The sequence below is a fragment of the Prionailurus bengalensis genome, chromosome E1, assembly GCF_016509475.1.
Source record: "Prionailurus bengalensis isolate Pbe53 chromosome E1, Fcat_Pben_1.1_paternal_pri, whole genome shotgun sequence".
Lineage (NCBI taxonomy): Eukaryota > Metazoa > Chordata > Mammalia > Carnivora > Felidae > Prionailurus > Prionailurus bengalensis.
In genome coordinates this window covers 38,035,044-38,054,606 of record NC_057347.1, presented here as the reverse complement: position 1 = coordinate 38,054,606, position 19,563 = coordinate 38,035,044, and the positions used below count along the sequence as shown (strand labels likewise).

General features: G+C 55.5%; 2 protein-coding genes and 2 non-coding genes across 6 annotated transcripts in view; all 4 read left to right on the top strand.

The window, feature by feature from the left end:
* Positions 1-3,070: 3,070 nt before the first annotated feature.
* ARL5C (ADP ribosylation factor like GTPase 5C) lies at positions 3,071-8,676 on the top strand. The gene is made up of 6 exons (XM_043584276.1): positions 3,071-3,273; positions 3,887-3,947; positions 5,105-5,252; positions 5,921-6,004; positions 6,462-6,613; positions 7,830-8,676. Exons 1-6 carry the CDS (start codon positions 3,228-3,230, stop codon positions 7,876-7,878), a joined length of 540 nt encoding a protein of 179 aa, XP_043440211.1. The 5' UTR covers positions 3,071-3,227; the 3' UTR covers positions 7,879-8,676.
* A 658-nt stretch (positions 8,677-9,334) lies between these two features.
* On the top strand, positions 9,335-9,406 carry TRNAC-GCA. The gene has a single exon. It is a non-coding gene; the product is annotated as a tRNA-Cys (tRNA).
* Positions 9,407-10,081: 675 nt separating this feature from the next.
* TRNAC-GCA lies at positions 10,082-10,153 on the top strand. Its single transcript has one exon. It is a non-coding gene; the product is annotated as a tRNA-Cys (tRNA).
* A 1,956-nt stretch (positions 10,154-12,109) lies between these two features.
* Positions 12,110-19,563, top strand: part of PLXDC1 (plexin domain containing 1) — a 62,348-nt gene continuing 54,894 nt past the window's right edge. For 2 of the 3 annotated variants that reach the window (XM_043584274.1, XM_043584273.1), the window contains exon 1: positions 12,114-12,288. In XM_043584274.1, the coding sequence (XP_043440209.1) occupies positions 12,213-12,288 (76 nt within the window). In that variant the 5' untranslated portion in view covers positions 12,114-12,212. Of the gene's footprint in view, positions 12,289-19,563 lie in introns of all 3 variants that reach the window. The other variant, XM_043584275.1, reaches the window with a different exon arrangement.

The window sequence follows — 19,563 nt, the reverse complement described above, 5'->3', positions numbered from 1 at the left end:
CAACAGTGGAATGGGAAAGGAGGCAGTGGCTGCCTCCATCTAGCAGGTAGAATCAAGAACTCTCCAATCTGGCTCTTGGAGGTGGCCAGAGAGAGGGAGGGAGGCAGGAGGGAGGCATCACGGGGTGACTCTGGGTGATGGTCTTTCCAGACATAGAGGAAGCAGGTGGAAGAACCAGGTTAGAGACAGAAATGATGTCTAGCTTTGGACAAGGTGGGTTTATGGTGCCCGCGGGAGGACGTCCAAGAGAAGAGCAGGAGACAGATGGGTGCTTGGTCTGGAGAATCGGGGAACGGCAGAGAGCTCTATCTGGGGTGGAGGCTGATATTTTGAATCAAGGGCGGAGATGACTAACTTTAGTTTACCGATAAAGCTCGCAGCTTGTCCATAGCTGCACAGGTATGCAGCAAGGACTTGAATTCAGATCTTTGGAGTTCAAGATCTGTGGTGCCTGTGAGCCCTAAATCTAGTGCTAATCCCCCCGCTCCAGCTTCTGCAAGGGGAGGAGGAAGCAGGTGTCTGAATATGTTTGTCTTCTCTTCGTGCATCTGCTGCCTGAAATTGCATTTGCCCGGAACTTGCAGGCGGGGGCATTTCGAGGTGGCGTGGAGATAGTGAGAGATGAAGAAAGAGAGATTCTTGTCTTTTGGTAACCACAAGCCCTCAACTGATGTACACTCAGCACGTTGGCGGTTGTCAACATGTGAAGATTTCAACAACCGTGAAGTCGGCTGGGATGAGGTCTAGAGAGGCTGATGCTACCACCACGGTCACCTCAGGGAGTGGAGAACTGAGGTGCTGGGACCCCTCTTATCTGGGACCCCTCATCTCATTCCTTGACCAGTAGCTTCTGTCCACAGTGAGTCCTGGGTGTGGCTGAAGGTTTCCACCTTCCAAAAAGTCAAGGGAGCTGAGCTGGGACCTCCATGGCCCAGGAGCAAGGGGTGTTCCAGCCGGTACCCTAGAGGAAAATCTTGTCTTAGCTCCAAAATCACATCCTCAGAAAAGTGAGCTGTGACTCCCTTCTAAGTCAGGCCATCCTACCTACTGTCTCTCAGGGTTTGGTTTTGGTTTTGGTTTTTTGGTGTGTATATTTCTCTCTCCCACTAGACCGTAAGCTCCAGAAGAGCCAGACCGGGTCTGTTTTGTCTACTTGGCATGTTTCCTAACTCCTGACTCATATTTGTCAAATAACTGAATGAATGCCCCCTAAGACCGAGGCCCTAGGCTTCACAGCAGAAGCAGCCCTTGTCTGTTTACTGAATGTGTTCCAGCTAGCAGAATGTCACTTTCAATTCTGCAATTTGGTGGTGGTAATGGGGGGGGGGGGGGAGCAGGATGCACTGAGGTTCCTCCCCCCCACCCCCCGGAAACAGATGGTAAAAGGGCTTAAAGGATTGCTGCTTCCCCCAGCACCTTTCTGTGTCCCCACCCCCACCCCCACCCCGCTACCCACCCCTGCGCCTGCCATCACACTCCGAGTTCCTTTCCTGGGGCTGAAACGGGCTCTGGTAGTCAATTCTCCTTCCTTCTAACTCCAGGCACCAAGGCGGGTGGGATGAAAATTCCTTATTTAGCCAATTGTTTTCCCTCTTCTCTCCGTGAACTTCCCAGCCTTCCTCATTCCTCTTCAACTTGTGCTCACGCCTCTTTTTAAATGTTCGAAACACCATCTCTCAAGCTATGGCATAACTTACTGTACTTCAATAGCTGCACGTTTCTTATGTGTGCCAGGCAGGGGACCAGGCCCGGAGTGGGGAGCAGAACACAGGCGAACAAGACATGAACCCCACCCTCTAGGTCTCACAGCTGATTGGCACAAACAGGCCAGTCTACAATCTCAGGCTAAAGAGAAGCCCCATTTGTCTGGAGCACCAGGCCAGAGCTTGGGAAGTAGGTGGCTTCACCTTCCTGGGAAAGTGAAAGCATTCAGGTGGAGGGAACACAGAAGCAAATGCCGAGTTGGAAGGGGCTCGGCCTCTGCGGGCAAGGACCAGCGGATGCAGGACATAAGAGATCACTTGCAAAGGCAGGTGAGGGCTGCTCACGGAGGCTCTTGAACGTCAGGTGAGGAGACTGATCTGAAGCCAGTGGGCGATAGGCAATCATCTGAGCTGTGCTTTACAAAGGTGAATAGGGCTGTGCTGAGTCAGGGGGAGGCAGAGGCAGGGAGACAAGTTAGAGGTTGTTCCCTTAGCGAAGGGGAGCACTAATGGCTCTAGGAGGGCAGTGGCCGTGGGGCAGAAGGAGCTGATTCTCCTGTGTGATAACGGGCCTCAACTAACTGCCCCCTCAGCCTGAGGCTGGTTTGCCTTCTCCACTTCTCTTTTTGTTTTCTGGTTTTTCCCAGTTTAAGCAAAGAAGGAAATTCATAACAAAAATCTCCTCCTTCCTCTTCCTTCTCCAGCCCGGCTCTCTCTTGGCCCAGGTTCTCTTCTCCTGGCTCTTAGTATCGGGCGCCCCTCTATACGGCCTCTGGCTGTGAGATCTCTCTTTATGTTCCATTCCTATCTTCAGATGTCCACACCCCCCCCCCCCCAGCCCACGATCTGGGGGCTGTGCCTGAGCAGTCGGTTTGCTAATGAATCATAGAAGCAGTACTGATTTATTTCTAGAAGTTGCCTTTCACCAAGGGATTTGGGAGACCCTGCCCTTCCCTAAGGGAACTAACTTTGAGGGGGCCTACAAGCCCCACGCTAGTGAAACCACTAGAGATCCGTTGGGAGCTGGAATATTCTCCCAGCTCAGAGAGGATCAGTGAGCCCTCTGCTCCCATAGCTGGCAGGTGCAGAAAGTAGGGTTTTGCTTCAGTCTAATGACCCAGACATGGCACTTGGAGAAGGGAGATCTGGGGCCTGGTTGTGGGTCACTGCGGTGAGCATCCTTGATACGCAGTGAGGGAGCAGTTCGCCCAGAGAACCTCTGGAGCTTTCTCAGGGCAAAGGGGAGGATGTGGAGTCTGGACCCCATTTTCCTTGCACCTGCAGGGCTCTAGACAAGTAGCTTGTTCGTTGTCACCGTGACATCCATAGCACCCGCGGGGCGGGGGGGGGGTGGGGGCAGCGTCCCAGGGGATTCCCAGGCTCCGCAGGTGACTTGTGGGACTTCCGTGACCTCACAGGCAAAACTTGACCCCCCTCCCCGGGGGGCGGGGCTGCAAGCACCCTGGGTAGACCCGGGTGCCCGAAGGTCGCTGAGTCTTGCCCCTATCCGGCCGGGGACGCGCTATGGGAGTACTGATCGCCAAGCTGATGAGCATCTTCGCGAACCAGGGTAAAGGGCGCACAGTGCCTTCAAGCGACGGCTTTGATCCGGCTCCCACCTGGGGCTCCCCAGATCTGGGGTGGGGGCGGATGCGCTGGGGGACCTCGGGCTCCGAGAGCCCTGCGTGGGCACTTCTTGCAGACTCCGCGGTCTCCCCTGCCCCCTCCCCGCCTGCTCTTCGAGGGTCGCGCGCTACGGTGCACCCCGGGGCGCAGGGTTGGACAAGCCTCCTTCCTCCTGGCTAAAAGCCGCCGCCGCTTTTTCCTGCGATGGCGATTTCGCGCTCGGCTCTTTCCCCAGACCCCTTCTCTTGGCAAGCCCAGGGCGCCCCTGACCTTTCGGACAACCACTTTTCTGGAAATATGGAGTGACGGAGGTGGCGCTCAGCTCTCGTCTCTACTGTCTGGGAGTGGCGCGGGTGTCCGGGGCTGGGTGGGAAGCAAACCTGTCCAGTTGGTTTTGTGGGGGGGAGGGGTGTAGGGGAGCAGAAGTGGTACAGTGGGCAGAGGTCTCCCAGCCCGCTGGAAACACTCGTCTTCTTCTGGGGAAGCCCGGCAGGGCACACGGTCCCTTGGTTACTGAGTTTGGCCCTGACCCTGCCCTTCCCCCTGGATGACTCCAGAGCACAAGGTCATCATCGTGGGACTGGACAATGCGGGAAAGACCACCATTCTCTACCAATTGTAAGTGACCCTCTGATGGAAAGAGGTGGGGGTTGGGTCTTCCCACCAGACTGACAGACATTTGGACCAATCACCGGAGCCCTTCCCTGTGTCCCCTGGTTTTTAGCCAGGAGGAGTGGTGAGGGGGGACGCTGGTGTGACCTTCCTGGTACAGTGAGCCTTCAGACCTGTGGCCCCTCGCCTGGGATTCGAATCCTGCCCGTATGGGCAGCCCTAGTGTTCCCCGCCATACAACCCCCCCACCCCACCCCCGCCCGGCCCCGAACCGACCAGACTGGGTTGTGCAGCCCTGAAGCTGTCAGAAACGGACTTCTCTTCCCGCCTCCCTGCTCTTCGCTCCCCCTAGCGGCCGGTCTCTCCTTTCTAACTCCCGCACCTCACCTTTGCCTCCTAACTTTGTCCCCTTCTTCACACCCAAAAGGGAGAGGGTGCAGTTTGGAGTCTGGCTGAGCTTTGTGGCTCCCGATCCAGCCGAGATGGACACAAGTGCTGACTAATTATCCATCGTTGCTTTCCCCAATATGCAGTCTCTGGATGGCATCTCTCTCCTTTGGAGCCTCCAGAGTATTTACTTAGGAAGATTTTCCCCTGAAAAAGTAGTGTTATGTAAATGGTTATTTTAAACCAGAAGAAAAGAGAAAATCAAACACTACACACGCATACAGTGAAAACTAAGTTTCCCCGCCCTAATGCCCGGATCTTCCAGAGGCACTCCCTGCATATAAAACGGTGAGTGTTTTCCATGTTAAAGCACCTCTCGGATGGCCTTTGCTTGTATCGGTCTCCTTTTCCCAAAATCCCTTGCTACTCAAAGGGTGGTCCACAGACCAGCCGCATTGGCATCCACTGGAAGCTTGTTAGAAACGCAAAACACTGGGCCCCTGCCTAGGCTCATTGGCTCAGAACCTGCATTTTAACAAGACTCCCAGGTGATTCAGCTGCACATTAAAGTTTGGGGACACTGCTCTACTTAGACTCCCATCTCTTGGGTCTGCACCAGGGCAAGACTTGGTCTTACTCCTGCCTGCACTCCCCTGGGCCCAGAGACTTGGTCAACCCTGGGCTGAGCTGTTCTGAGTTTGATTCAGCCTGACTTGCGAGCAGAGGGGTGGGAACAGAACGGGCCAAGCTCTTGGTGACCTCTCTTCCCTCCCCAGCCTGATGAATGAGGTGGTCCATACATCTCCCACCATCGGTAGCAACGTGGAGGAGATTGTCCTGCAAAAGACACACTTCCTCATGTGGGACATAGGGGGACAGGAGGCTCTGCGCTCTACCTGGAACACGTACTACTCCAATACTGAGGTGAGGAGAGCGTCGGGGCCGGAAGGGGCCTTCAAGGCAGCTGTGTGATGTGAGCCCGTCACTGAGCCTTCTCTGAGCCTTGCTTCCCCCCACCCGCTTGGTGAGGTGGAGATTGCAATGACTTCCCTCAATTGTTGTGAAATTTAAATAATAAAACAATAGCCAATGCATATGTTTCAAATACTTAATGCAGCACAAGCGTTCAGTTAAGATTTTTGGATACTCCTTGGCAGTTCTGTCTGCTTGCACTTTGATGCACTGCATGGGGTAGGCCCTTGGTCTCCAGGGGCCTTACTTTCTCCCGCTCACCAGCTGTGTGTCATAGAGCAAGATCTGTCCTCCTGCAGAACGCGTCTCCTCATTTGTAAATGGGGATCACAATGGTCCCAACGGCACGGGGGGACCTGACCGGAGTCGTGAATGGCCAGGGCTTGGCCCAGCCTCTGGCACGCAATCAGAGGTTGTGCTGTGCGCCCCCCCCCCCCCCCCCCCCACTGCCTGGGTGGAAAAGGGAATTAAAATGCAAGGAGGCAGTGAGAGCTTGAGACCAGACCAGTTCTCTGCGGGGCTTACATCCGGGTGGTACAGAGGCCGGTCCGGGAGCACAGTGGGCAGACACGTTCATCAGAGGGAAAGCCCACGGCTCACAGTTCCCCTCTGCTGGCCAGTTCATCATCCTTGTGATTGACAGCACGGACCGGGATCGGCTGCTGACCACTCGGGAGGAGCTGTACAGGATGCTGGCCCATGAGGTAAGGCCCCTGAGGTTGGGAGAGAGCCCAGTGTCCTCGCTGTGTGACTTCAGCCGACTCACTTAGCCTCTCTGAGCTTCATTCCTGATCCCCCAGTCTCTGAGAGCCTCCACCCCGGCAGTCTGAAGAGCAATAATGCCCTCAGCACGCCTGGTCACAGAAGCCAGAGTTGCTGGTTCAGGTCCTGACCCTGGTTCTCATTCACTGTGGGACCCCCCAACAGGTCGCTTCACTTCTCATATCCTCAGTTTGCCCAAGTATGAAATGGGAGGGATCACCAAATTACTGCCTCATGGGACCGTTGTAAGGATCATATGAGCTGGTTGGGAGGCATTCCGTGAGCTGTCAGTGTCCATGGATGTGGTTGTTTTCACTTGATGTGGTTGCCCTGTCCCTGTCCCACCTGGGCGTGGGCCTCTCCTGCAGGCTGACTGGGGCTGGGCTCTTCTGTCCACAGGCTCTGCGAGATGCTTCCGTCCTGATCTTTGCCAACAAGCAGGATATGAAGGACTCCATGACCACCGTGGAAATCTCTCAATTCCTCACTCTTAGTGCCATCAAAGACCACCCGTGGCACATACAGGGATGCTGTGCCCTCACTGGGGAAGGGTTAGTGGCTGCCCCACCTGCACCTCCAGGGTTCGGCCCAACCAATGAACAGCTGACCATCAGAACCTTCTCCTGTTTCTCTCCTGTCAGGATCTGGCTCACACTTAGCTCCTGGGCTGAGTCAGTCAAGCACCCACCCACAGCTGAGATGCTGTGGGTAAGCAGTGAGCAGGATAGAGTGCCTGCGCTCAGGCTCATTCTGAAAGGCGACAGGCCATCTCAGCGCAAACATTTTAGGTACACAGAGGTGCTTTGAATAAAGTGAAATTGGATTAACAGTGATAGACGGGGCAGGGTTGGGTCTGACTCAGCTCTGGTGGTCAGGGACGCCCTCTACTAGGACATGATCTTTGGGCTGCAATCCAAATGGGGAGAAGACGGCCACAGCCATGGGAAGACCTGGGGGCAAGCCTTCAGGCAGAAGTTGCTGACTCTTTCTGACCTTGAGTTTTCTTATCTGTAAAGAGGAGGGTGAGTATACCTACTCCCTCTGTAAGTTCCTGTTGAGAGCACGTGACATCAATCATCCAACATTTATCGAGCCCCGAATTTGTGCCAGGCACTTTTCTAGGCACCAGAGAAACAGCGGCGAACAAACCACAAAATCCCCTGCCCTCATGGAGGTTACTTTCCATTGGGGGGGGGGGGAGCAGACACTAAACAATAAAAATAAGAAACATATATAGTGAGTTAGAAAGTGGTAAATGCTTGGGAAAGATCAAGTAGGCAAAGGAGATTGGAGGCATGTGGGCAAATGTTGCCATTTTGGATAAGGTACCAGGGAGGGGCCACCAGAAAGTAGCTGTTGAGTATAAATACCTGAAGGATGTGAAGGAGCCAGGTCACGGTCACATAGAAAGGGCCTTGAATCAGGCTTGGAAAATTCTCTTTTCTCTCTCAAGTGGGATCACAGCAGGCTGGGGACCCAGGCGCCCGGAGACTAGGCAGGTGGGCCCAAGGAACCACACGTTTCTGATAGTGTCCTTGCCACCCTCCTCCCGCAACCCACATCCATCCCCTCTGCCAGACGGTAGACCGCAGAGGGCATGTCTGTTTTTTTTCACCAGTAACCTGATGTACTCAGTCCATTTATACTTGTCGATTGAGAGATTGGATGCGACTTTGGTTGTTCCCTCCGTCAGTAGGGGCCGGGGGCTTGGAGACCATCATCCTTGCAGGATATGCTGATCTTTGCCCTGTTCCACCTTCCCTGCAGGCTGCCCGCGGGGCTCCAGTGGATGCAGTCCCAGACCACTGCCAACTGATGTACCAGGCTGAGGCCATCCAGATACTTTGGGGGTTTTGCTTGGACTACGTGGGTGGAAAACCCACGTGACTATTCCTTTTCTACGATTCTCGGATGGGAGCTGGGTCAGCTATGGACAGTGAGGTGAGATTGCCACAGTCCACCCAACCCTGTGAACTTGACTGCATGCCCTGAATTGCTGTAGACAGGACAGCAGAAAAGCTGCCCTTTCCTCCGTGGAAGCAGGTGTCCTTGGAGGCACCAGGCAAGCTGTCGGACGTGTTGAGGGATTAGGACGTGGAGCCCAGTCCCCTTGGCCTGCAGCCTCTTTGAGGAAAAAATGGGGGGGGGGCGGAGTAAGAGACCCCCTGGAATTGCTCTTTATTTCCTAGAACCCCACCCCCGGCCCCTTGGCTCCCACCCCAGCTCTCTGGCCCCTCAGCCATCTTTGAGGAAAGGAGATTCCAGAGAGGTGAAGGGGCGGGCTCAAGGGAAGGAGGGCAAAGCCAAAAACTGGTGGGAAGGGAGAGGGAGGAGGACGGGACACCCCAGACAGGGACAGTCCCTTGCATGGCGGGGAGTCCCACTCCCCCCAGGCCTTTCTGTTCCCTCTGAGATGCTGGCTCTGACCACAGCTTGTGAGCGTTCAGCCATCTCATCCTATGCCCTTCATTCCCGGTCCTTCCAATGTGAATCCCATTCCTCCCAAATTTCCCTGATTCCTACAGAGTGCCTATCTTGACCATCTTTTGTAATGAATTTTTTCCACATTGTTTTAGAATTTTTATAAAAGTGTAATAAATGCCATTGAAAACTGCTCACCTCTTATTTCTGCCTGCTCCTTCTACCTGGCTTTTGGTTTTTGTACGGGGCTATCAGGTAGGGGGAAATCTTCCTTGGAAATAGAGGGGGTGGTGCCTTAAGGTCCATCTGCCCAGAGGACTGGCTGGCTCTTTGGTCCTGGGCTCTATCACCCTCTGCCCAGGTAACTGACACTTGGCTTGCCAGGACTGGGAGCTTTCGGCTGTACCTGGGGCTGGGGGTGGAGTGGCTTGATGCTGACTCATGGAGGAGGGAAGTAGAGGCCCTTAGGGATTAGAAAAGCCCAGCAGTCCGATCTCGGTAGAGCTGAAGACAGGATGGAAACCCAGGCTGTCCATCTGTATGCAGGGAGCAGCGTCGTTACCCCATAAGACCTGGGATGGTCCTGGAACCTGTGGGTCTCTCTCCTTCCCAAGTCAGGCAGTGGACATCTCCGGGGCAGTCAGGACACAGTTGCAGAGGTCCCAGGATTCCTTAACCCTGTGGTTTTCCTGAGGCGTGATTGTGGAGGAAGAACTCAGCAATCCTAGCCATCCCCATTCAGATCCTGCTTTTTCCATTAGATCGTTTTGGCACAGCTCTCAGGTAACAGCGTAATTTAATATTTTCTTATACTACAGAAATCTAGTCTAAGAAGAGGCCAGCGGCGTGTTGGGGGTATAGCTCAGTGGTAGAGCATTTGACTGCAGATCAAGAGGTCCCCGGTTCAAATCCGGGTGCCCCCTCTCTGCTCCAGCCTTTTCGTGTTTTCTTTGTCCCGCAGTCCACTTCTCAAAGTGCCCTAGCAAGGGAGAGGGGATGCAACTCAGGGCCCTGTTACCTGCTTTTGCAGGAAGGCCAGGGTGGAGTCCCGCCCCGCAGATCCACGCACTCAGGTCGCGTGTGTCGACTAGAGCGATGCAGTGCGAGGGCAAGGAGCTCCGGGCTAACCCTAGGTGGACGATACAGACGACCCACTTCGGTAGTGCTACGGCTGAGGCGGTCCCACTCCCAGGTCCGCTTGGCCAGTGACCCGACGGCTTTTCCTGGGGAGGGAGGCCGAGTATCTAAGGGCCAGCCTTGGGCTGGGGAAGGAAGGCCCAGAGAAGCGCGCCTGAGCGTGCGGGACGGAAAGAGGGGCGCCAAGAAGCAATAAAGGAGCTCTAGCAGGGCAGGGAACTGGGAACCCCGCGCAAGAGAATGTCTCCGAATCGAGGGCTCTCGAATGATCTCGAGGGCTTTCTCCTCCCACATTCCCAAACTGCATTTTCGGGAAACAAGTTCTGCGCTCAGGAGAGTAATCTTTTGAGATTGAGATCATTCCCAATTTTTGGAAACGTCGGACTCCACTTTTCGCAAATCCGTCAAAGCGCCTGCGCAGCAGAAGCACTAAGAGGCTACCGCGCCGTGCCGTCAGCAGAGGGGGTATAGCTCAGTGGTAGAGCATTTGACTGCAGATCAAGAGGTCCCCGGTTCAAATCCGGGTGCCCCCTTGGGATCAGTTTTCGTGGACCACGGTGTCCAGGCGCGTTTTTATTTAAAGTTTCCCCCCGTCCACAATTTCATGTTGACATTTCCTTCGCTACCCCTCTTTTGGGGAGACGACAATTGGTGCAAGAAAGACGAGAGCCTGCAAGAAGCGGGAATTCTCAAGTTATGGTTCTTAAAATGTGCTCCCCGGACCAGCACCACCACCTGGAGGCGTGTTAGAAATGCAGATTCTCGCTTTTTCTGAGAACTATTGAATTAGAAACTTGGGAGTGGCGTCCAGAAATTTGTGTTTTAATAAGCCCTCCAGGTGATTTTGATGTACACTCAAGATCCTGAGGCTTACATTAAAAAAATTTACGTCCCTTGCTTCTAATTATTTCCAAGCTGCTGTTTTCAGCCTGAGCCCGTAAAAGAGACCTTGTAAGATAGACCGCGTCTCTCCATGTGGCCACTAGAGGGCAGCAAGAAGCCACAGCTGGAGGCGGATGCCTATTCTCCTTTGAGAGTGGGCAAAATTGGGATTTGAATTAGACAACGAGAAGAACTTATAGACAGGCCTTGCCTTGTCCCATTGTAAGGGATTAAAGAGTTCAGGGCTGGAGGAAGTTGTTTCTGGGACCCTGAATCCAGAGGAGGGAGGAACTGGGATTCTGAGGGATTAGGGGGTCTTTTAGTTCTTGTTTCCTTCTCAGGTCCTTCCTTTGGCCTGTCAGGGAACACCCCTCTTCCAGCCCATGCTGCTCCTTCTCCTGTCCCCACGCGTATCCCTCTTCCTGGGGAATTCCCCCAAGGGCACTCAGAGTCCATACCCTACCTGTCCGCGATTGTCCAGTCCCTAGGCCCCAGCCCCAGAAGAAGCCAGAAGCCCCTTACCCCTCACTCGCCCCCCCCCCAGCCACCCCCCCGCCCCCCAGGTGCTCCAGCTCCTTGGTATCGCACAAAGTAGGTCAGGGGAGGGAAGAGACAATTCCGTGTCCTGACCTGATTCCCTGCCGTCTATTAAATCTCCTAAATTGCGGGTATTTTTATTCTGTCCTGGAAGAAAAAAAAAAAAAAAAAAAAGGTGATCTATCCCCAGAGTCTGTCATAAGGTGGTGGCAGGTGGGGTGAGACGTCTTCTTGCTGTGGGGCTGGCTTCGAAGATTGATTGGGACCCTGAGCAGGCCTGGAGTCCCCAAAGAGAAGGGTGGCTTCGGCTACCTTCTGGCCGGGGGGTGAGGGGAGGTGCAGGCTATTTTAAAGTAGGTGTGAGCCAGGCCCCCTTCACCCCAGCCCCCCCGCCCCCGTGTCTGCTGGGCTGGTGGGCAAGACGGTGCTGGAAATGGGGAGTGACGGGAAAAAAAGAAAGGAGCCACGGGGTCGGTGGGTGGAATTCGGGCCTGTACTGGTGAGAGAAGCTGGGGGGTCTCTGCTGCAAGGGGAGATTCCTGGGGTGGGGATGGGCATCAGAAAGCCACAGAACTCTGAGGAACAGCCCAGAAAGTCGGGAAGCCTGGTAGAGCTTGGGGGGTCGCTATGGCAGGAGCCCATCGTCCGAGGAGAGAGGCGGCCTGTCCCTTCCTGGAGTGTGCACCCCCCACCAGGGTTTTGTCTCCCCGGCTTTCCCACGGGAGTGAAGGAGGGGAAGGGAGGCAGGAGCTAAGGTGCGGGGTGGGGTGCCGCGGCTGCTCTCCAGGGCTTCTCCCAGCCCAGGGTCCCCCGCCCCGTCCCCTACTCCGCCCCCAGCACCCCCCCCCCCGCCCCCTCCCAACCGCCGTCGGAGCGCTCCGGGAGGGCTGGGAGGACCCGGGAAGACTCCGGGAGCGCTCGGGAGGCGCCGCGCCCCCCCGCCCCGCCCCCTCCCCTTCCGCGCTCCGGGGAGGCCGCCGCTCTGCTCGCTCGCCGCCCGCCCGCGCCCGCGCCCGCGCCCGCTCCCGCCGCCCCGCCGGGCCCCGCGCTCCGCCGCCGCCTCGCCGCCCACTCCTCCGCCCGCCAGCCCCGGGGACCGCGCCGCGCGAGCCCGGCCCCTCCCTCGCCGGGGCCCGGGCCGCAGCGGGCCGGGGGCGGGTCCCGACACCCACCATGCGGGCAGAGCTCTGGCTCCTGGTGCTGGTGCTCAGGGAGGCTGCCCGGGCGCTGAGCCCCCCGTCCGGAGCAGGTAGGACTGGCCGGAGTTGGTGGGGGGGAGGAGGGTGGGCCGGGGCCGGGGAGGGGGCAGTCAGGCAGGCGTGGGCACGAGCAAGTACCCACCGGCTGGAGATGTCGGGCTGGAGGTGGGGGGGGGGGGCACTGTCCGCGGAGGGCCAAGAGCTCTGTGGGCTGTGGCAGGTGGACAGACACCCACTCACTTTCTTTAAACACATGCGTGAGTGAGAGTAAAGGCGGCAGACACTGATACCCCCCCACTTCTTTCCTCCTGGAAGGACACTGGAGGGACCCCAGTAGAGGGGGCTACATAAGGCAGTGACTCTGGCCCCAAAGGGGACAGTGGGGGAGTCGTAGAGACCCCTGGTCACACTGAAGAAGGATGAATCTGATGAGATGGGGAGCCTGGGGTGCCTCCTGCCCCAGCTTTGCCTCCTCTTTCTCTTCTGTGCCCCACCGCCCCCCCACCCCCACCCCCAAGCTGACCCAGGTTGGGTCTGAGTCGGATTTGGGGGCTGGGTGGGAGCAATCAGGGGAATGGTGGAGACCCAGCATCTCTCCCAGAGGAAGCTCTGTAGCAGCCTGGCCTGCTAGCAGGCTTCGTCTCCCTGCTTGGAGCCTGGAGAACAGTCCTGGGCCCACGAAGAAGCAACTTGCTGCTCCCCCCTTCCCCAGCCTCCAGGGTCCCCCTGTCACTCTTGCTGCACTGTCCTTGTGGACTCTGGCCATTAGTTGCTCTGGATAGTGGGGGGCTCCTATTTGGACACTCCTCTCCCCTACACCGTTCTCCACAATCGTCTCTCCCACCTGGAAGTCCTTTCTGAGGTCTACCTTGAGTCTCTCATATTATAAAAGAACCATTTTTTCAGCTTGCAATTTTACATGCCCCTCCTTTCTCCTCAGGCACCCAGACCTTCTCTGGGGTTGGGGAGGCGGGTGATTTGCAGTCCAGCCTCTTGACAGAGGGAATTGGGAAGACAGAGCTTTATGCCTCACTGACATAGGTGTCCTTTAAATGGGACAGAGCAGTGGCACGAGGTTGTCCGGGAGACGCTGTAGTTGGGGCTGCTTTGTCTCTGAGCTGTGCTACATCAGGCACAGCATCAGTGACAGCGTTCTTGACTTTAATGGTCCTTGTATGTAGCTGAGACAAGTTTGGGTCCCTGTTGAGAAGGAAGGTGGGAAAGGGTACTGGTGGTGGAAATGTGGGCAGAGAGCAGTGGAAGCTGATGTGGCAAGAGGCTGTTGGTTCAGAACCACCAGGTTTCAGGGAGACCACACAGACAAGGGCCAGAGACTTGGCTTCTTGTCCCAACATCTCACTTGCTGTGTGACCTTGAACAAGTTACTTTCCTTCTCTGGGCCTGTTTCTCCACTTATAAAGGGAGGCTGTGAGCAAAATCTTTACCTCTTGGTGGTGGGATTCCGAGAGATTTTTTTTTTTTCTTTTTTATGACTGTCGTTCCCTTTCAGATTTGTTGTGACATGTGTGGGTAATTGATAATTCAAAAAATCGATATTAAAAAGGAAGAGGTTGGACAGGTCAGTTTTTGAAGTCCTTTGCAGCCCCAAACCTGGTGGGATCTTTTGAACCCAGGATGTGACTGGGTTGATGAGGGGGGTGGGCCCTGGACCCCTGGCTGAGTTGGGAGAACTGTGGAGACGGTTGGGGAAGGGGAATTGAGAGGTAACAAGCATGTGCTGGGGGATGGTGGCCAGACTGGGGCCTGGCTGAGGGCTGCCTCCTCAGAGTCGGGTTGGGGTCGTAGATACCTGGGGAGGTCAGGAAGAGGGGGGGCAGGCAGAGACTTAATTCAAATCTCTAAGTAGAGGACACCCTGTCTTCTCAGCTTTGCCAGAGATTCAGCCAGGAAAAAATGGACTTTCTCTGCAGCAGGAGAGATGGGTTGGACTTAAGGAAGCTCTAGGAAGCCAGAGGGGGCAGCTATTGACTCTCGGCCCAGCGGTTTTTTTCACCAGGCCCGGCTGGATTGGAGGAAAGGTCTGTGTGGAGGTAGGGGGCGTTGTCTGCTGGAGGAAGAGGTGGAGGGGTGGATATTCTAGGGGAGGCCTCTAAGGAGGGACAGCCTGGCTCAGATCAGTGGCGGAGCCCTGGGGCCTGGTGAAAGGGCAGCGGGGAGCTGGATGTGAAGGGGCATCATCCAGCCCCAAGGCTCCAAGCTCTGTGGGCAGGGGGCCCTCAGGAGGGAGCTGCGGTCTCCCCTCCCTCTTGATGGGTTGGCTTGTTTGGTGGAGCCTTGAAACTCCATCCATCATTAGAATGGAAGCAGGAGAAAGATGAATAACCCAAAGATATAGTCAGGAGGGGAGGGAAGACCACTAGAGGGGGACAGACAGGAAGATGGCCTTAGGAGGCACTGGCAAGGGCAGCAGGGTTGGGCCCCAGTGGGACCAGCGCTGCCTAAAACAGCTATAGCGAGAAGAGGCAGCTGGAGGGCATGTCTTTGGTCTGGGAGTCGGGAGATCAGGCCCAACCCCAATCCCTGGTGATCCTGGCCACTTCCTCCTTTCTCTGCACCTTGGTTTCCTCTTTTATAAAACGGGGTTTGGGCCAGATTGTGTCTAGGGCCCCTTATAACCATGATTCTGCTTCCAACCTCCTTCTTGCCACCAGACACTTCCAAACAAACTGAGACTAAAGTCCAGATTTCTGTTTTTTTTTTCCAATTGGGAAAAATTTCCATTTCTCAGGAAAACATTAATAAATAAGAGCTTGGATTGTATTGCCTTAAAGCCCAAATTTCTTAGAGTGGATAGCCTCCCCACCCCGGCCCCCATCCCGGCACCTGCTCTCACGCTCCCCAGGTCCATCCCTCAACACATCCAGGCTGTGTCCCCTCTGGTCCTCAAGTAACACGGGCTTCTCTTCATCCAGGTCTCAGCTCAAGGGCCACCTCCTCTTCCACACAGAGGCCCACCGTGATGGCGCTGCCCAGGGTAGAAATAAAGCCCAACACTTCCGTCTGTCTTAGAGCACCCGTCCCCACCGCACGCTCTCTTGTTCACCACACTCTTCATTTTGCAGGAGTCTTTTCCAACTAGAATTTTCACGGGCACAGGGGCTGTCTCTGCCCGTTCCCTCTTGTTGCCCCAGCACCCAGTGCAGTGCCTGGCACACAGTAGGGTCTCAGTGAGTGTGTATTGAATGAGTGAGTGAATCAGAGGTGGTCACGGACCCCAGACTCTCCCTTCGAGAGAAACTCACACTCCTCTGCTCTCCCGTTCTTCTCTGACTACTTGGTAGTCCCTTCCTGCTAATCCCTTGTGCCTCCTTCCCTCTCCCCAGGGGAAGGTCCACGGTGGGAGCCTCAGTGGGTTTCCCAGCAAGAGGATGCGACTGGGGGCTTCGTAACTAGGGCACCAGATTTCAGCTCAGAGTCTGGAGACTCTCTCAAGTTCCTTGGAAAGTTGGTTCTCACGTAAAACCCAGGGAAGGCAGGGGAACTTTGCTGGGTGCTTTGTGTATAGTATTTTGTTAAAGACTCCAAGTGTAGGTTTTATCATTCCCCTTTTACAGATAAGGAAGCTGAGGTTTAGAGGGATTAGGTAATTTGTTCAGCATCACAGTCAGTAAGTAGCAGATTCAGGGTTCAACTTCAAGTTTGTGTGATTCCAAACCTGTGCTCCTTTATTGCTGTGGTATTGCAGTGAGGGTTTCCAGTGGGCCTGTGCCCCAGGGGAAGGGTTTTCTGAGCCTTGCGGATCTCAAGTAACCAAGGCATTTAAAGATCCCCCTCCCCTTCCTTCCCTCCCTCTCTTTCCTCCTTCCCTCCCTCCTTCCTTCCTTCCTTTCTTTCTTTTTCTTTTCTTTTCTTTTCTTTCTTTCTTTCTTTCTTTCTTTCTTTCTTTCTTTCTTTCTTTCTTTCTTTCTTTCTTTCTTTCTTTCTTTCCTTCCTTCCTTCCTTCCTTCCTTCCTTCCTTCATCTATATGTACTTTCTAAGCCTTTGCTCTGTATCAGGTACCTAGAGCCTGCAGATGCGCAGACAGTCACAACATGTTGGGATCGGGGCCGGGATGATGCATGTAACATTTGGGGTGAGGAGGAGAGATGTCAGGGGATGCTTTGGGGAGAGATGACATCTTATGGGACTTGAAAGATGAGCAAAAGGTCATCAGAAGAAGGGTTCATTTATGGAGCAGAGTGGTTCCGGCTGGGAAAGCCACGTGTGTGAGGCCCTGTGGCCAGAGAGAGCAGGGCTGGGTCCTGGCGAGGGCTTTAGGGAGACAGGAGGGCGGAGGAGAGAGGAGGGATCCGGTCAGGAAGGGCCTTCAGCTGGAGGGCTCTGGAGAGCTGGACGCATGGGAGAAATGGAATCACGTGTGTCCTCTAGAAAGAATGCCCTGGAGAGAGTGTGAGAGACTAGTTGGAGGGCATTAAGGGCGGAGGCTGTGGCCGTGGGGCTGGAATGGCGAGCTTGGGTGACGGGTGGGACGAGGGTGGCTTGGCCAGGCACTGGGGTGGCATGGCGTGGCCTCCTGAAGTCAGCCCGTGGTTTCTTGTGCCAGAGCAGGACAGTGGCACGTGGAGAGACCTGGGGTTCTACTGCTGCTGGGCCGCCCTCCTGCATGCCAGGGGACACAGTCTCCCAGGGCAGCTCCAAAATTCAGGCCCGGTGGTCCCCAGGAAGCCCAGCCCACACGCCTGTCCTTCCCTGGGCTGCCCCTGCACCTTAGGAAATAGCCTGGGGTCGCTGGGCACTTCTTGTTATGCTTTCTGTGGCCTGAGCAGACCCTAAGGTCAACCTGCCCTGTGTGCCAACCTCGCCATGGACTCGTTGTGTGACCTGGGGAGATTCCTTAACATCTCTGTGTCTCAGTTCCCAATTCGTAAAATAGATCTAAAACTAGCACCGCTCTCAAGGGGTTATTGGGAGGATTAAATGAGTTAATGTGTTTTTTTTTTTTTTTTTTTTTTTTTTTTTATTTTTATTTTTGGGACAGAGAGAGACAGAGCATGAACGGGGGAGGGGCAGAGAGAGAGGGAGACACAGAATCGGAAACAGGCTCCAGGCTCCGAGCCATCAGCCCAGAGCCCGACGCGGGGCTCGAACTCACGGACCGCGAGATCGTGACCTGGCTGAAGTCGGACGCTTAACCGACTGCGCCACCCAGGCGCCCCGAGTTAATGTGTTTTAAAGCAAAGAGTGAGCATTTTCGAAAAGTTAGCTGTCATTTTTATTCTTCCTATTGCCGCTGTGACAGCATGCTGCTTGGGGCCATGGGTGAACGCGTGGATGAATAAAGAACAGCGTGATCTCCGGGAGCTTCTCGCCGTCACTCACGGGCAGGCGCACTCACGTGGCGTGGGTGCTGGGAAGGTGAAGCTGTCCGATGCGGGACAGAAGGTAGAGCAGAGAGTGGCCGAGGGTTGGAAGAGTGTGCAACACATGTGTGAGCATGCAGGGGGGACGGCCCGGACCTTCAGGCAAGTCTGCGTGTGCACAGGCACGTGGGTCCCTACACGCAGACACACGTGAGCAACCAGCTGCGTTGGCTCCTTCCACAAGCTGAGGGGGTGATGTCCTGTCCTCGCCAATTGGGAGGGGGAAGAGTGGCAGGGAGACAGATGTCGTGGGGGCCGAGAGGGTCAGACTCAGGGCCGGGCCAGGGTAGGGCAGGTTCCCGGGCCGTCTCCCTCTCCATCCCCTTCCCTGCCCGTCTTAGTGGACTCTTTGCCTCTGACCTTGGCCCTGAACCCTCTAATTCTAAAGCCTTCTCATTTGTTTTTCACTTGATGCTCATGGCAGCCTGCCCTGTAGACATGATTGTCACCCCCATTTTAGTGATGAGGGAATTGAGGCTCAGAGAGGTAAGCAGATGGGTCCAAGGTCAAACAGCTTCTGGGTGCGGGTGTCCCTTCCCTGACCCCTCATCTTGGCTGGGCCCCCCTTCCCAGCCCTCTTCTCAGGCCTTGGGCCCCCACGTCGCAGGCACCCTCCTGTCTCAGTTGCAGGATTGTGAAGTGTGCAGACCTCTAGCATCCCTTTCCAGGCCGGCTAAGCCCTTCTGCTTGGCTCTGCACACGTTCCTTTCCTGTTCTGGCTCCAGCCCAGGCCCGAGGGCTGCTTGCAGGAGGACCCGGGGAGCTGGGCAGAGCAGCCCGGCACAAACCGTTCTATCTCCAGAAGCAGCTGTGGGCCCCACCCGAGAGGGGCAAGACAGCCTTGGCTTGGGGTCTGAGCCAATGGCAGGCTGCCTTCCCAGCCCTGGGCTTAGGCCCGTCTCAGCCAGTGGGCAACCTGGGGAAGGGGCCTGGGGGCCGCCCCACTCCCCACCTCCTCCAGAGCATCTGGTTGCGATTAGGGGCAGAGAAGTGAGAGAGGGCCGGCAAGGGTCCAGCAAGCACCAGCAGCCAAGAATGACTTAATTGGATGAAATGTCTAATGACAAACCGGGGCCCCACAGCAGAGTCCTGGCCCCAGCCCCAGGCCTGGTGCTGGCCAAGCCTTGTCTCAACCTCTGTCCTTGCAGGCTCCCAAGAGTTACCTCCACTATCGCGTCCTCAATGGTACAGTGATTGGGCACCTACTGTTTGCTAGACACTGAGAATGCACATTTGCAGGAGGTGGGGAGAGTCCTGGGGGAGCTCGTCTGCAGAGGGACAGACATGTAGTTACACCAGTGGGTGCTCTAGGAAAGAGGGTTACATCCAGAAGCTCTAGGGAGTGGCGGACAAGGGCATCGGACACAGGGTCGGCCTGAAATCGATGAATATCACAGGAAATATCAGACCCACCTCTCTGGTGACCTGTGTCCCATACACACGTCCAGGGTAGGTGTGACAATTGCAGTGACAATATAAGACACATCTTTAGGGGCACAAATCTTTCTAAAAAGGAAAAGCATGGTTTCTGTGCCATTCGGAATAAAGGTAATGACCTAGACGGGACAGAGAACACCGAGTCTAGGAATGGCTGCTGAATGGCCAGTGCGGCCACTTCCCCATCCTGGGCCCTGGCAAACATCGTTAATTGATCGTGACAATCTTTCCTGCTAAACGCTGATGGGGCTTCAGGGTTTGTCTCGATTAGAGCACTCCTGGCTGTCACTAATTGATTGGAGATGGCTTTTGAGATGAAACCCATTTGCCATCTTTGATGGAGGCTAAGCTCCATGTTTTATGGGGAAAGGGACTTGCCCAAGGTGTTTGCAGGTAGTCACAGGACTACACAGTGGTCCCCGCTATGGAGACATCTTTGATTGTCACAGTCTGGGAGGAGGTGCTACTGGAATCTAGTTGGGCAGAGGCCGGGGATGCTGCTGAAC